Raw genomic sequence first — 15,077 nt, 5'->3', positions numbered from 1 at the left:
CACACACACACACACACACACATCTACATGAAAAATATACATATGTCGAGTATTTTAAATTTAAATCCTTAAATTCTTGATGAATGCTAAAAGCAGATTATGATTCTATAAATCTTATTGACTGTTCTTTTCATCAATGTACAAGTATATTATTCATTTGATTTTTGAAACAATTAAATTTAATATTTGTCAAAAATATCATTTTATACGTACTTTTTAAAAAAATAATATTAACTCGCATATATGTATATCGAAATTATTAAATTACTTCATAAACTAACATTGTATAATTTGCAATAAAAAATTACCTTGAATAATCATCTGGTTTTGTAAATAAAAGTTAAGAATTTATTAAAGTTTTATGTAGTATTTTATTAGCATTTGATAGTGCCATAGAAAAAAATTATAGCGAATAACTTGATAACCGGCAAAGAACAATTAGTTTAATGAGTAATCGTAATATAAAAAAAAACTTAAAAAAGCTTTGATTCTGATAATATCGTTTATTGCCTCGTGTTATCCGAATATGTACATAAAAGATACTTCACATTTCTTATGCTGGATAACGCGCAACCTAACGAGCAACGATAAATATCAATCATCATACATTTATCCCCACCATACTTATTGCGTATACCATCCTACATACAATTCACTTTGCGAGCTGTTTCATTCGCCAACACATAGTGAATTGCGTGTCTTCATATTTGGAGAAGGACCGACATTCTCGAGGGAAATAATTTATTTTTAGTGATTTATTTGAGAGTTCCATTATTTAATGATTTCCACATTTGAAAAATATAGTTACAACTATTGTTTGTTTGCTCTTTTCGAATTTATATTTGCTAAATTAATGGACAACGTCTAAAGAACGAAACATTTCTTCTTTATAATATATTTTAATTATACAACTAATTGAAATGAAAATTACTAACAAAATGAAACGTAAAGAAATGTAAAATATAGATATCACTGTCACGTCCCGCGGCCCGCACGATCCGTAGCGCGAAAGTAAAATCGTAATTTCTTTCAAATCAAGGTAATTCAAAACGTTTATTTGAAACCGTGTTTACAGTATTTGAGGTGAAAGGCAGTTAACGCCGCTAAAAGCTATATTTTGCGAAAAATTTATCTAACTGTTTTTATATTTACCTAACTATGTTTTTATAACGATGTCAAGGCACTTTAAAGCTGTAAACAAAGTCGGCAGTTTGAACAAACGTTCAGGATCTTCGCAAACGTTTTCAAAAGAACGATCCCGACGTTTTTTCATCTCCGATAGATATAAATAAATGTAGCGACTCATAGAAGTCAATAATAATTAATTACCGTTCTTCAACCGAATAATTACCATTCGTCTACCGGAGAGTTAGTTATCATTTTTTTCTATCGAAGAGTTAATTACCATCTGTTAACCGAAGAGGTTACATCCGTCAGTCTGTCAGTTAGTAATCATCATTTTGTCAACCGAAGAATCATCATTTTTGTCAATCGAAGAATCATCATTTTGTCAATCGAAGAATTTCTCCCGTGCCAGTATTCCCGCACATAGCAGGTTAGCCGAAAGTGGAACTTATTGCCAGTTGCTTTAAACGCTAGTTAACGTTATCCGTTTCGTATTGTCACGTTCAAGCAAACGCGGCAATTAAATAGAAAATAACAATCGCTATTCATAAATTTAGAATAATATTTTCAACGGCTGTCTATAAGAAACTTATTTCGTCTTCATTTTTCATTCTGTACCTAATTCATGGAAGGTAAAGTTTTTAATATATATTCTGTTTAAAAAGTTTTTAGGATTTAAAGTGATAATGGAGAACAGTGCTGACATACTAATGCCGGGTCAACAGATTCGTCCACCAAGCAACAATCAAATAGCGGTGCGGCTCTTGGAAGAACTTTACGGTTTGAAAACATCGAGTATAATCGAATTAAATGGGTATGATGACAGAAACTATCATGTAATTTGTGAAGAATCGTATACGAATTCTCATATTACGACTATCAGTCATCATGGCTATACTTTGAAAATTATCAACTCTTTGGATTCGCAGAAAACACATGTGATTGACGCACAAACTGAAATGTTGATATTTCTAAACCAACAAGGTATTAACTGCCCTGTGCCGGTAAAAAATATAAATGGACTATATTATGCTGTGGTCACGTTCAATGTCGATGAATGCACTGACAAGTATGCCGTGAGGCTGTTGATTTATCAGCCTGGCGAACTGTTGTGCCGTATTCCAATTACCAAAGAATTGTTCCGAAACGTAGGCAATTTCACGGCTAAACTTACTAATGCTCTGATAAACTTCGTCCATCCAGCTTTCGTCGGCCACAAGACTTTGTGGATGTTGAATTCTGTGCCAAAGTTACGTCAATTTACTTATGCTCTGAAGAATGTATTTGAAAGGGAGTTGGCGCATCAGGTGATACGAGTCTTCGAGAAGGATGTGCTTCTGGTCAAATCGAAGCTCCAGCATGGTATAATTCATGGCGACTTGAACGAACAGAATTTCGTAATGGATTGCAATGGCAGAGAAATAGCTGCCGTGATCGATTTTGGTGATGCGCACTGGACATGTCTCATTTTCGAGTTAGCTATCGCACTGTGTTACATGATTTTGCAAGCTGGCGACGTGGCGATGGGTAAACACGTCATCGAAGGTTACCAGGAATTTAGGAAGCTGACAGATATCGAGAAGAAGATTTTGAAAGTTACTGTTTGCGCGAGAATTTGTCAGAGTTTGGTTATGGGCGCTTACAGTCATCTTCACGATCCGCAAAACGAATATCTGCTTACCACGCAGAAATCGGGATGGGCTTTGTTGAAGAAACTTTGGCCTCTTCCAGAGGACGAAGTTCTTCGAAACTGGGGCCTGATGAACTGAATTCTATTGTTTAATCTACTGTGACTGTCAATTTGTTGGCCATAATTACTGTGTTCTTTTAAATCTATTGTCAATTATAGAATAAGCAATAAACAGAACTTTATATCACAATAGAATATTGAATTCATTAAGAAATGAAGTAAGATATTGTGCAGTGATATATCCTCTGGTTTTATTCGTATTTAGGCAGTTACATATTTACATAGATATAATGAATAATAATGCTCTTCGTATAATAGCGTGGAATCACTTTACATAACTAGATCGTGGTATATACAAAAATTCAGGTATTAGAAATCAATTTATGCGAAATCGAGTGTTATTGGTAGATAATATTAAAGAAACGCATACTTCTCGTGATTAATTGGATCGAATAGCAATTACCGTGGACTTAAATCCTAACTGAATATCCATCGAAATATATCGGCAATGTACAGAATTTATTTATAAATATACTGCAGGACAATATATTTCTATTTTGCATAATACACTTATATCTGCGCTTAAGGTGGTGAAATCATTTTTATTCACGTGTGCTTTCATATTACTTATGTAGCTTGTAATATATATATATAATATAAATATTATATATATTATATATATATTATATAATTATATATATATATATATTATGTAATATATATATTATATTATATATTACACACACACATATATATATTATATTTTTTATCTCGATTTCAATAATATACTAATTTATTTATATCTCATTTCATTAACATCAGTTCGTTTTGGCAAACTGTCTAGCTGTGTTGAGGCAAATTCGTTGATAGCGAAAATCTGTTCACAATATCGTAGGAATCAAAGTTAAAGTAAACACAAAATTATTTTAAAAAAGGAATAGTATCGAATTGTTTGATACGAGGAACGAATTGAATCATATCTTCGCTAAGAATTTATACGTATCGAATAAAAAAGAATTAAAGAAATTGCAAAAACCAGATTATCGTGATCTAATTACACAAGTAAATGCGACCATCTTTACAATCGAGCGATCGGAGACATAAATGTAAGTTTCTTTTGAGCCGTTTGGATGTAACAGTGGAACGTCATGTTAACGAATTTTCGCCAGAGGTTATTAACAAAATAGTATATTACAGTACCTATATATTTTATTGCTTAGAATCTATTGGCTTACGTACGCCTCGCGGGGCGCTTATAGGCGCATAATAATTCATTTATAACTTATGTCGTTAGTAACTTTTATACTTCATCATTCGTTAACTTAACATCTCCCATTTAATAATTTATATCGTGTATCGTCGAACCTAGAAGTAACGTTGTAATAAATATACTCCTGTGTTAAAACATTAACAAAACGCGTGTAACACACCTCTATTCGGAAGGGTACAGCGGAATGTGTGTGAAGACTCTTTGGGGTGTAAGAAATGGAAATGAATTCCTCGATTCTCGCTAACGTCCGATGAGAATGGTGAACTTTACGAAATTAATATAGAAGAAATATGTAGCATTTTCTCAGTCTTCGATAAAAATGATGATGACGAGAACCGCGCGCGTTTTCGAAACGTTGAACCGAGACAGAGATCGATCGTGCGTTATCGAAGAAATACGAGTACATGTAAAAAAATAAAGCCTCGAAGAATTAATCTTTTTGTGCTACCCTTTACAGTGCAATCGAGATTACTATTTCCGTTCACCCCTCCCCACCCATATGTAACATTTCCATCTAAAATTTGAACAGCTTTATAAAGCTCGTCTTTCGTAACATCAATGATAGACGAATTTTTTGACGACGTACCGTTTCACGACAACGACACGTCACGTCGTAGTAGCTCTTTCCAGGATACTATTATCTTCCCTAGTACTCCGCTTTTATTGAACTTTAACAATATAATTTCTTAACTTTTTGGACGAATGCCGAGATTCCTTCGTTCTTCCGAGGGGTATGAGCGTGCGCAATTAGGAGTCGTGCCAAACTACACGTGATACACGTCCGAAAATTATAGCTTTAATTAGCACACAATTAGGAATTAGATTCTTAGTGGGCGCAACAAGAATCTGGTGTTCAGACGCGAACACGATTTGCCCTAGGGCACGGAGAAAGGATGGGGAACATTTATCAGCGGAAGTAAATTTGGTCGATACCGTTTCTTCAATATGTCTTACATATTTTGCAGCTGTCTGTCTATGTTCGTAGATTCAAATGTAATCTTTTATTCTTACATTCTTTCAGCAGACAAGCGTTTCAGGGAGCGTTTTGACAAACGCTTGCGAAGATTAACCTTCGATTTGTTGCCACGACTGACATTCTCCTCGCGCGCACCTCTCATTACATCAATTTTTACCTAGAGCATTTCTTTTCATATCAACAATTGCTATCGATTATTTGAGTCTAGCGACATGATTGACAGCACTGCTTCTGATAAAGGGGCACCCTGCACATATTCATTGTCTTCACTCTGCTACATAGTTGTGAATGGTCTTTGCAGTCATCTGAAAAAAAAAAAAAAAAAAAAAGAAAACAGTAGTTATTTATATTTATTATTATACGATTTATCCATAGGCGAATCCTAGGTTTTTAAGTATATTTTACCAGGTGTTTGAGGACATGGTGGACCTCTACAGGTTTTCATGACAGGAGGCCGTGGAATGTCTCTGCATGCATTACCGGCTGGTTTCTTTGTGCCATACCAAACACACTGTAAGATTCTGTACTTGATACCATCTTCTTCGCATGACGCTGTACACTATGAATAAATAATGAAATCATCAATTCTAAACCATCAATATTATATACATATATATATATATATATATACATATATGTATATAATATATATATATATATATATATATATATATATATATATATATATATATATATATATATATATATATAGGTTATTATACTATTATTATATATTAAACAAATGAATGATAATTAATATTTAATACCTCAGACCACTCTCCAACTCTCCAGACACCTTTGCAGGCGTCATTATAACACTCTTGTCTCTGAAGAGGTCTAGTAGTATCGTCACATTTGTTAGGATCAAGTAATGTAATATTTTGTTGTCCATTTTCCATATCGTCGACCAAACGACAAGTGACATCGCGTCTCTGCATCGCAGTTTTCCAATTAAAGCACCTGGATGTTTCACACGGAGTCCACTCGGTCATGTGCCATTGTGGGCATTTACCAAACCCGCATGGTCTGACTTTTTGAGGCACCGGATGTCCAGCGTCTTCGCATAATGTCGCCCCTATGACTGTTCGAGGTGGTGTACGAGTTGTGTTCCCAATCGGTCTCGCTGCGCGAACTGTACACTGGGCTCCTCGCATCTTGGTGCAAAAAAGAAATTGCAATTTAATGTTTATAATTTATTTCCTGGTTAAGAATCGGCTTTTCCAAGTTACCTGAAATCCACTTCCTCCACAGGTTTGGGAGCACTTTGACCAATCTGTCGTTACCCATTCGAAAACCAGATCCTCTGTAGTATCTGTACATTTTATATATTTGAAATAAAAACAGTACAATTTGTATACCATTATTTTATTATTTTAGAGAAATAAATTTTATTTACCTAAAATACCAAGAGACGTGATCGTAGAATCGACGGTGGTATTTGGTCCAGCAAAGGTGCTAGTTGCAATATCCAAAGATTTGTTCGTTTTCTGTATTTCTTCACTAGTCGAATGTTCTTGAAAATCCGTCGTATCCTCCGACGAATTGTTACGATCTTCTCGATTCCGTGACAAGTTTTTGATATTCTTTTCCATTTCCTCAGATCCCCGATCTTCCGTTAATGCCAGCTCAATCAAATCATCTTCCAAATCTCTCGTTGTTGCTGCTTGAATGCCATCGTTAACCGTGTCATTCTCAACGTAGACTTTCCGTTTCTTCATTTCTTCCTCAAAAATGTCCCCGTAATCTGTTGTCATATTCGAAATTTCTGTCTTCTCGTCGTCAGTGTTTGGCTTTTTTGAAACTAAGTCTGTTTCTTTAAGCGATATCGTAGGAGAAAAACTTTCATCTTCAGAACTGTCATCATTTTTTCGATCGATCTCTTTATCATGAGATTCCCCGAACTTATGTGTGCTGTGCTTTGAGTCTGGAATATAGTATACCTCCAAACCAATGTTGTCCGAGCGAGTCACCAAGTTTACAGATTCTTTATTTTGATCTTTAGGTGTAGAACTCCAATGATTCTTAACTTCAGATGTATCGTGCCATTGTCTTTTGACGTTTTTTAGAGATTCTTCGATATAATCTATACCAGACTTCGTAGGTGCGACAACTGACTGTTGTGAGTCACCTTTGCTCACAACAGGAGTGATTTTCACTGGATCGCTGTGCCGCAATCCAAACATAGACTCGTCTAAATCATATGGATCAACGTCGATGAATATCCTTTCTTCATCTGGCCCAAAAGTCTCGTCTGGGATAGCGGTATTACGGTATAGGGTGTCCAAGTTGTCTTCCACATCTTGGTATCTCAAACCAGGATTCCTCTCAGGCATAGTACGCTTTGTTGCAACTACTTCTTTTCTTACGTCATCGATGAACGTCACTGGAGCTGTTCTGTGAGCTCTTTCCACAGAGCTCTCACTTTGAAACGGCCAATATTCCTATTGGAATATTCATTACAGATTTTATGTGACACATTAATGTATCTAGAAAACCGTTGAGAACATAACGGCGTGATTTTAAACGAAAAATATAATTTTGTTAGGTAAAAACAAAGAAGATGGTTCCAGAAAGTATACTAATCCTGATTTTACAGTCGCCCACATCGTCTCACCTTTAATGTCGATATAAAGTAAGTTAAGTGCGGCACGAGAGTAGAGGCACTTGAACTGGAGGGTGCAGTCGATTCCACGGATTCGTGGTATCCTGGCTGATATATTAGACCATAAATATCCACCACCATATAAAGTTATTCCATGTATAGGAAGCATAAGGATAAAGAATCATCGACGAGAAATTAATTTATCATGCGGTTATTTATAAATTAGGAAAGTAATATAATATAATAGGTAATAGAAGAGAAGTTCAATTTAAATCTCCTCTCCGAAGTCTTTACCTGGTTCAACGAAGTTACAGTGTGTTCCTTGTGTATCATCGTGGAGTCTGGTGGTGTTGGGCTAGTTTTTTGTTTTTTTTGATGTGGCTTTCTTGTCGGTTTGCTAGGCACCGCTCGTTCATGACTTAGATCTTCACTGTCGATGGGAACAAATCGGTTTCCATACGCAGCTATTAGAAGATCGATTTAAATTATTCAAAATCTTCAGGATACAATGTACAGGATGGAACTGTTAATTAACAAATCAGGATGCAAATCGTTATAAATAAATAATTCGTACCTGCTCGATCAGTGTAGAGACTTTCTCCTGAATTAGCTGGTGCCGAGTCCAAATTAGCGTTTCGTTGTCGATGGACGGAATTGCTCAATCGTAAATATTCTTCGCTGCTGATCTGTTCTTTCGAACGAAATTTTACAATCAGGTGCGTTTCCGCGTGAGAATTTCCCGCTGTAACACAAGAATCAACGTTATGCTTTGCTTTTTACAATTTTATTGATTCAGCTATTTACCTATACACGCATAAACGCCAGCGTCAGAGGATGTTATATCATTAATTTTCAATGCGCCCTTCCTACTAATCTTGTATTTCCTCGATTTTCTCAGCTCTTTATTATCTTTGGTCCATGCGATCTGTGCTCTAAAAATGTTTCAATTTTGATATCAATGTTATGTAGGTGCGTCTTTATTAGATTATGTTATCTTTTTATTGAATTACGGTAGAAACTCACTTATCAAATTTTCTAACCGGACAACGAATCTTGATGGAAGATGTGCCTTGGAAAACCTTCGCGACACCGCCGATTTTCAAATCTACCTTCGCGTTCAAATCCGTTTGATTGTATGTCGTATTTTGACTGGTAATTATAGGCAGGGAGCCTGCATCCATATCATGACAAGCTCTAGTGTTGCAAGGTTTCTCCGTGGATGGTTTTTGAGACGGGCATTCACGGTCCTCTCGACTCTGTTTACGCCCCTGGGCCATTATTTGCTCGCAGGTCACTTTGCGTTTTTTTACACCTCCTCCACAGGTTTTCGAGCACTGAAATCACCATTCACTATCTTTAATCCTTTTTTCAAGAATAATTCTTATTCTAATTCTTATTACTGTCTCTGATATCGAATTAAATTCCACTTAATCACGAGCAAGTAGTTGTTAAACTATAAATGTAATTAAAACGATGGAACGTATACTGAATATTATACAGAGTACTAAACTTTAGATATTTTATAGTATCGTATATTTTGTGTATCCTGTGTATTTTTGTATTTTGAAATGTCTTATGGATACATAAATATCCACAATGTAGTAATTGTAATCGGTCAGTTCAAACGGTTATAATAGCATTTTCGGCTAAATTCGTGGAGCTGAATTTTAATAGAATTAACATTTAAATGATTCAATCGAGGAGCTCCGTGAATTCGGGTCCCGATCGAGGTGATCATATCATTTAATTCACTGAACAGAGGTAAAGTACCTTGCTCCATTTGCCTGTACTCCATTTAACTGGGCAATCCCATACGTTACAGTATTGTCTATCCGCTGGTGGTGGCTGCGGGCACATGTGGCTTGGCACAGGGACCATCTTACCTGTGCCGCGTATCACCTCGTGTATACATGTGACGTCACGTGTTTGTATACCGATCCCGCACGGGCTCATGCACGGTGAAAATTCGCTGAAGTTCCATCTGTGGACAAAGATCGATCGTAATGACCGGCTAATTGCGAATAGAATAATACCTAAATTAAGTTGTTCTTATTAAATCGTCCAATGAATTTGTGACGCAATGCGTCCACATATTCTTTATACTGTGTTTCATTTCATATAGAAGAACGTTGATGATGTAATGATTTATAGAGAACGATAAGCGATAACATATCAATCTTCTAAGATCGCAGTCAGTCTAGAGAAGATATCTGAGAGAAAAACACTTATGAATAGCGAGCGTTTTGATCCTTACGTATTAAAGAATTATAAGCGAAATGTGAGGCGACCTTTTTAAAAAGGAAATACTATATAATATTATATAATATTCAAAAACGATTTTAATTTTGAAGATCAGTTACATTTTTTAAATAGACAAGGACAAAATGACTATGATTATGATCAGATAAAACAGAAAGTTTATTCGTACATCGGATGTCTAAAGTCTTGAATATTCCAAAGTCAAATGTACATTGATATTAAAAATAAAAGAAATAACAGTGGAACTGACTGATGCTTTAAAGCATCTACATGACGGAAAAATGAACAGCACAAACTTATTGGACGACCTAATAGATCAGAACTGTAGAATTAAGATTTCATTCATTTTCATGTTTAATACAGCAATATTTATAAATAATATAAAAATTAAGGAATGGCTTTCTAGTGCGAAAAAGTTACTTTTGATTATGAATTTGTTTTTTGACGTGTTACCTGGGAGGACAAGGATGATCGTTGCAAACCCTTATCCTAACTTCCGGTTTGGTGTCGGCGGTGCAGAGAAATGGCATGACGGTCTTCCCAGTGTCGTCTCGCACGCAATTCACTATCAGTTCTTGAGAACCTGAAATATTATTGCACGATGAAAAAGTAAGGTAAAATTAGCAGAACTGATGGTCAGTAGAAAGAGAAGGAGAGAGAGAGAGAGAGAGAGAACATTTGTGTTCCGGCGTGGAACGAGTCGACTTTAATCTATCGGTTCGATGCGATTCAATCGGCTAACTCGTCGTCGAGCACCGCTGATTGTACAATCGCGTCGAATTATCCCGGCTAATTAAGCGCTCTATGCGGAACGAACCTAGATTCATACCGTTAATCCTTACTGATCTGATCCCCGATAATTCCTTGACTTACGTTTGCGGCTGATTAGAGTCGCTTAAATATAGTATTTATAGAACGAAAGATAGATAATTCGATTAAAAGGATTTTCCAAGCATCGGCATAAGCTGCGTGGAAATGCTACGCTTGAATTAGCAATAACATTTAAACGTTACTTCATACATTCTCTTCGACGAAGAAACATCAGAGTTTTCGAATACAGTCTCTTTGCGAGTGCAATGCGTGACGATCAAGAAACGTACTCGTCACGCCGCTTTTGAAGTTTCTTGTTTCCTCTGTGAATTTGCATTCCATTTCCATTCTGTTGCTCCGTTAAATTTCAAGCCTCGCTGAGACTCGTCCCACTTTTGCTTGGTGCAATTCGCAAAATTCCTTTACAACATCTACCACACGCCTTAGCGTTTGCACGCGTTTAATTTTCACTGTTACGAAACAAGTTATAGAACGGAATATCCTTTACCTCCGAGACAAGTGGCGCTGCAAGGAGTGTAACCAGCTTCCTTCCACGAGTAAGTAGTCTGCACGTCGCTTCCTGGAGCGACCTTGATCCCAGCGTCGTAACCACTTCCGCTGGAACTTCCTGCAGATGATCTATAGGTGTCAGTTAGGCTTGGCTCGGCATATCCGCTATCACCGACAGTATCGATGCCATAGGTTAGGCTGTTCTCGATCAGGTTACATGGTCCCATCATGCATTTCTCCTTCTCGAGCGGCTTCGGTCCTGAACACTGTCGATCCGGAAGATCGGCCACTGTTCGACTGAACTCGAGGTATATCTTGCAACGGACCTCTCGATGCCTGACTCCTTCGCCACATGTGACGGAACACGGTGACCATTCTTTCGCGATGAATCTGGAGGATCATTCGTTTAACGATATAAGTTCGATATGGTGTCCGAAGAGGTATCCTTCTTTTTACAGTCCGTTCGAGGTTTTCGAAATGAAGCTCGTAACTTCTAAACGAAATTCTATTTTCGAATCAGGCAATTTGACATATTAAATTTCGTAAAGATTCCAGATTTAAATCAGTGTACGATTTGACATGGTGGAAGGAATATATTCGATATCTTTTATAAGAACGATAGAAGAAAAACGTCGATTCCTAATTTTAGTGGTCAAACAGGCAAACTTCGAAGGAATTTCGAATATATTAAAAATGGTGTCTTTGTGCGCGTTCGGATATTTTGGTTCCCTTCTTTATTCCTGCAGAATTTATTGGTTTCCCGACTATATATTCGTAGTACATAGAGCGACCCATACATCTGTCCTGTCATCGATTAGGTCAGATAAATAACTGCCGGTTATTCCAGGATTACGTTTAAAACCGCGCCTTCCATTTCCCTCCTCCCTATTCAACGCTATTGAATCGAGCCACCCATTCGAACTTATCCGCGAGTACCTACTTTCGTCCATTAATCAATGACTTCTAGCTGACAACGTTTTCAATTTGCTTTCGTGTATCGGCGATATCAGTTCGCGGAACAAATACAGCGTTACGAAAAACTAGGAATAATATCGAAGAATAATATCATAGAAGGTGGCAATATCCTTTTATCTTTTGCAAACAGCGACTAATTACAAATCAAAGTGTGCTCCTACTCTAGTAATCTTTATATAATTGTTTTTTAACGAATTACAAATTAAAGCTTGTTTTTAATAAATTCCATTAAAAATGAATCGACTAATGTATTTCTCTCTGACGGGAGATGCGATTTTTGTTCTGAGGATGGAATCCGGCGAAAGCTCGTGTAAAATTGGTCCGACAAGTACCGAGCCAGAAAATGAGAGAAGGAGGGCAGCTCTACGATCTAAATAATGCATGCTAAGCCTACAAAGTTACAGTGGTATAACGTGGGCTGAAAAACGAGAAAAAGACATCGTTGTAGGGGGCAAAGGAACAAACGTAACAATCTACGTAATATCATCGTCGTTAGTCTATGCTAATGCTTGTTCTACGGCATTCGCGTTATGCGCTAATTAAATCACGGTAAATCTCGTAATCTGCATAAATGCATTAGGAGCAACAGCCAGGAAAAAGTTAGCTAAGAAACAGGGAGATTAAGCTTCCGGAATTTCAAGCAAAGAAGAGATATTTAAGTTGGAAAACTGTTGCGCGTCAGCGGAAAACAGGCCTGTCGCGTTGCGTTGGTTACTATTATTTTCCACGAGCAACGGAGATTTTTATTTTACCGTGGAAGCAGGGTGAAAAAAATATAATAAAATAAAGAAACGCTGAAAGTGTATTACGTTACACGAACGCGACAGGTGTCGTTTTTCCTGTTTGCATTTGCCGTAAAGCGATATTCTCGCTGACGCGCCTACGCAATGCTAAGATAAACAAAAAAAAAGAAAACACTACACGCTAAAAGAAGAAGAGGAAGAAGAAGAAGAAGAAGAAAAAGAAGAAGAAGAAAAAGAAGACGACGAATAAGAAGAAGAAGAAACGAATCTGGAAGAGGATTCGTCTAGCCTAAAGTTGGTTGAGGGAAATGGTTAATAAACAAAACGGGGAAGAGGGTGGAGAAAGGATGTGAAGCGTTCGGTGGTAAGTCATCGTGGAGGCTGGTAAGAGGGCGAGAATGTCAAATGCTTCTAAAACTCGCTTAACCCTGATTTCGTTGAAAAAGGAGAAGCGTTTTTAGATTTTGCAGCTTTGCGGTGAGTTACAAAAGCGTGCGAAGAATCTACGAGAGATGGTAGAGCACGCGGGGAAGGAGAAGAGGGTACTGACGGTGGCGATGGTGATTAACAAGGAGGAACAGAGAAACATTAAGCAGAAACAGGAGAACGTCGGTTTGCTTTGCTCTTTCTCGGGAGCAAGAAGCAAGAAGTAAGGAGCAAGAAGCAAGAAGCAAGAAGCAAGAAGCAAGAGACAAGAAGCAAAAGGCAAGAGGCAAGCTATTGGGATGGGATAGCGAAAGGGAAGGAGTTAAGAAAAACTTAAGAAGAACAAAGAAAGAGAAACCAAGGAAACAAATAGAAAAGAAAGTGGGTGAGTGGATGCTAGAGAGAAGGGAATCGACGAAGTTAGAAGAAAAAGAGAAAGTAAGGGAAGAGAACACAGAAGTGAAAGAGTTAAAGTGATAGAGAATAGAAAGAGACACAGTAATGGGATACCTCAGATACAACCAGCCACAGGCAAAGTAGATCGTATATCTGTCAGGACAGATCAATTGACGTCAAGAAATGAATGCTTTTAAGAAGGAAGACTTTCTATCTAAGACTTTCTATATACGAGTTTTGTTATTTTGATCAAAAGGGGGAAGGAACAGCGCAACGAGAAGCTCTACGATTGCACGACGTGTGTAGTAATATTGTAAATATCTAGCTCCGAGTCCGCCTCGGCCGGCTGAATACATATTACCATATCGATTTATATATATCCGCGCGTATATCTTTATCAATTTTCAGAGAAGTTACTTACGTTGATTCTGAGGGTATCGGCTGATCGATCAATTTTTCTGACACTGGCGGAGGCGGGTACGGTTGCATCAGTGGCTGCGTCATTTCCTCGCCATCTGAAATGAAAATTCACCGATCATAAAATATTTTTTTACCAATTCATCCGAATCGACGACCATCGACGAGATTCGAGGTCGTAGAGAATCGTTTCGAATCGTGCACGCGACAAATCAGAAAGGATTCTACCGATAAACACATTCCAAATGACACGAAGAACGATTGTAGCGGTGCATAGGAATGTAACTTATAAAACTTACATATCGGGCAGGGGATATTTGTTTTACACTCTTGCTCAGTGTGCGGTCGCTCGGTAGGGTCGCAGTCCTTTGAGATCGAACCAACGGCATCTCTGCACTCGATTGTCCTTGTCCTGACACCGGTACCGCATGTCGTCGAACACTATCGATCACATCGAGGAAAAATAAGTTTTCACGTTGCCAGCGAATCGTTCCGAAACGAGGCCAGTGGCTATTAGTTTAGATTAATAATAGATTAATAATCTGATCATTTATTCTCATGAACGGAATGTACACTTGAATAACAGATGAAAGTATAGGAAATTATGAATCTGGTTGGATCGATGAGATTGGAGGATCGTGAATATGAAGTATTTGGAAAAGTTTATGCAAACACCAAGTCCCGTTTTACACACCGTTTCGTTTTTAACTTTTTATTTTGGCAACTGTGAGCAGCTTTAGTTGGAACACGGTTTTCACAACAAGAAGAGGATACGAAGCGAGATAATACCGAAGTCGGGGCAGGATAAAGTCCATAGAAATAGGGGAGAATACGAAGGAAAGGCAGGGCGAAGGAACAATAAAGTTTCGTGACGCCAC

At 37.4% G+C, this 15,077-nt stretch overlaps 2 protein-coding genes across 2 annotated transcripts in view; one reads left to right on the top strand and one right to left on the bottom strand.

Annotated features, from left to right (window-relative positions):
• The first annotated feature begins 1,360 nt into the window (after positions 1 to 1,360).
• On the top strand, positions 1,361 to 3,054 carry LOC117239865 (hydroxylysine kinase). Its single transcript, XM_033505700.1, has one exon. It carries the CDS (start codon positions 1,812 to 1,814, stop codon positions 2,892 to 2,894), a length of 1,083 nt encoding a protein of 360 aa, XP_033361591.1. The 5' UTR covers positions 1,361 to 1,811; the 3' UTR covers positions 2,895 to 3,054.
• A 952-nt stretch (positions 3,055 to 4,006) lies between these two features.
• LOC117239853 (protein madd-4-like) overlaps positions 4,007 to 15,077 on the bottom strand; it is a 258,313-nt gene continuing 247,242 nt past the window's right edge. The window contains exons 11-25 of the mRNA XM_033505680.1: positions 14,499 to 14,640; positions 14,204 to 14,297; positions 11,241 to 11,632; positions 10,376 to 10,505; positions 9,434 to 9,644; positions 8,687 to 8,997; positions 8,468 to 8,595; positions 8,238 to 8,405; positions 7,958 to 8,127; positions 7,676 to 7,771; positions 6,458 to 7,502; positions 6,291 to 6,373; positions 5,829 to 6,215; positions 5,467 to 5,620; positions 4,007 to 5,366 (exon numbers count right to left, since the gene is read on the bottom strand). Of these exons, the coding sequence (XP_033361571.1) occupies positions 5,266 to 5,366; positions 5,467 to 5,620; positions 5,829 to 6,215; positions 6,291 to 6,373; positions 6,458 to 7,502; positions 7,676 to 7,771; positions 7,958 to 8,127; positions 8,238 to 8,405; positions 8,468 to 8,595; positions 8,687 to 8,997; positions 9,434 to 9,644; positions 10,376 to 10,505; positions 11,241 to 11,632; positions 14,204 to 14,297; positions 14,499 to 14,640 (3,612 nt within the window). The 3' untranslated portion in view covers positions 4,007 to 5,265. The remainder of the gene's footprint in view (positions 5,367 to 5,466; positions 5,621 to 5,828; positions 6,216 to 6,290; positions 6,374 to 6,457; positions 7,503 to 7,675; positions 7,772 to 7,957; positions 8,128 to 8,237; positions 8,406 to 8,467; positions 8,596 to 8,686; positions 8,998 to 9,433; positions 9,645 to 10,375; positions 10,506 to 11,240; positions 11,633 to 14,203; positions 14,298 to 14,498; positions 14,641 to 15,077) is intronic.

The sequence above is a fragment of the Bombus vosnesenskii genome, unplaced genomic scaffold (genome assembly GCF_011952255.1).
Source record: "Bombus vosnesenskii isolate JDL3184/JDL3185 unplaced genomic scaffold, Bvos_JDL3184-5_v1.1 scf7180000014442, whole genome shotgun sequence".
NCBI classification, from domain to species: Eukaryota; Metazoa; Arthropoda; class Insecta; order Hymenoptera; family Apidae; genus Bombus; species Bombus vosnesenskii.
This window is presented reverse-complemented; position numbering and strand designations above follow the sequence as displayed.

Coding starts and splice junctions, on each gene's coding strand:
- LOC117239865 (XM_033505700.1), top strand. CDS start 1,812: ATGGAGAACAGTGCTGACATACTAATGCCGGGTCAACAGATTCGTCCA.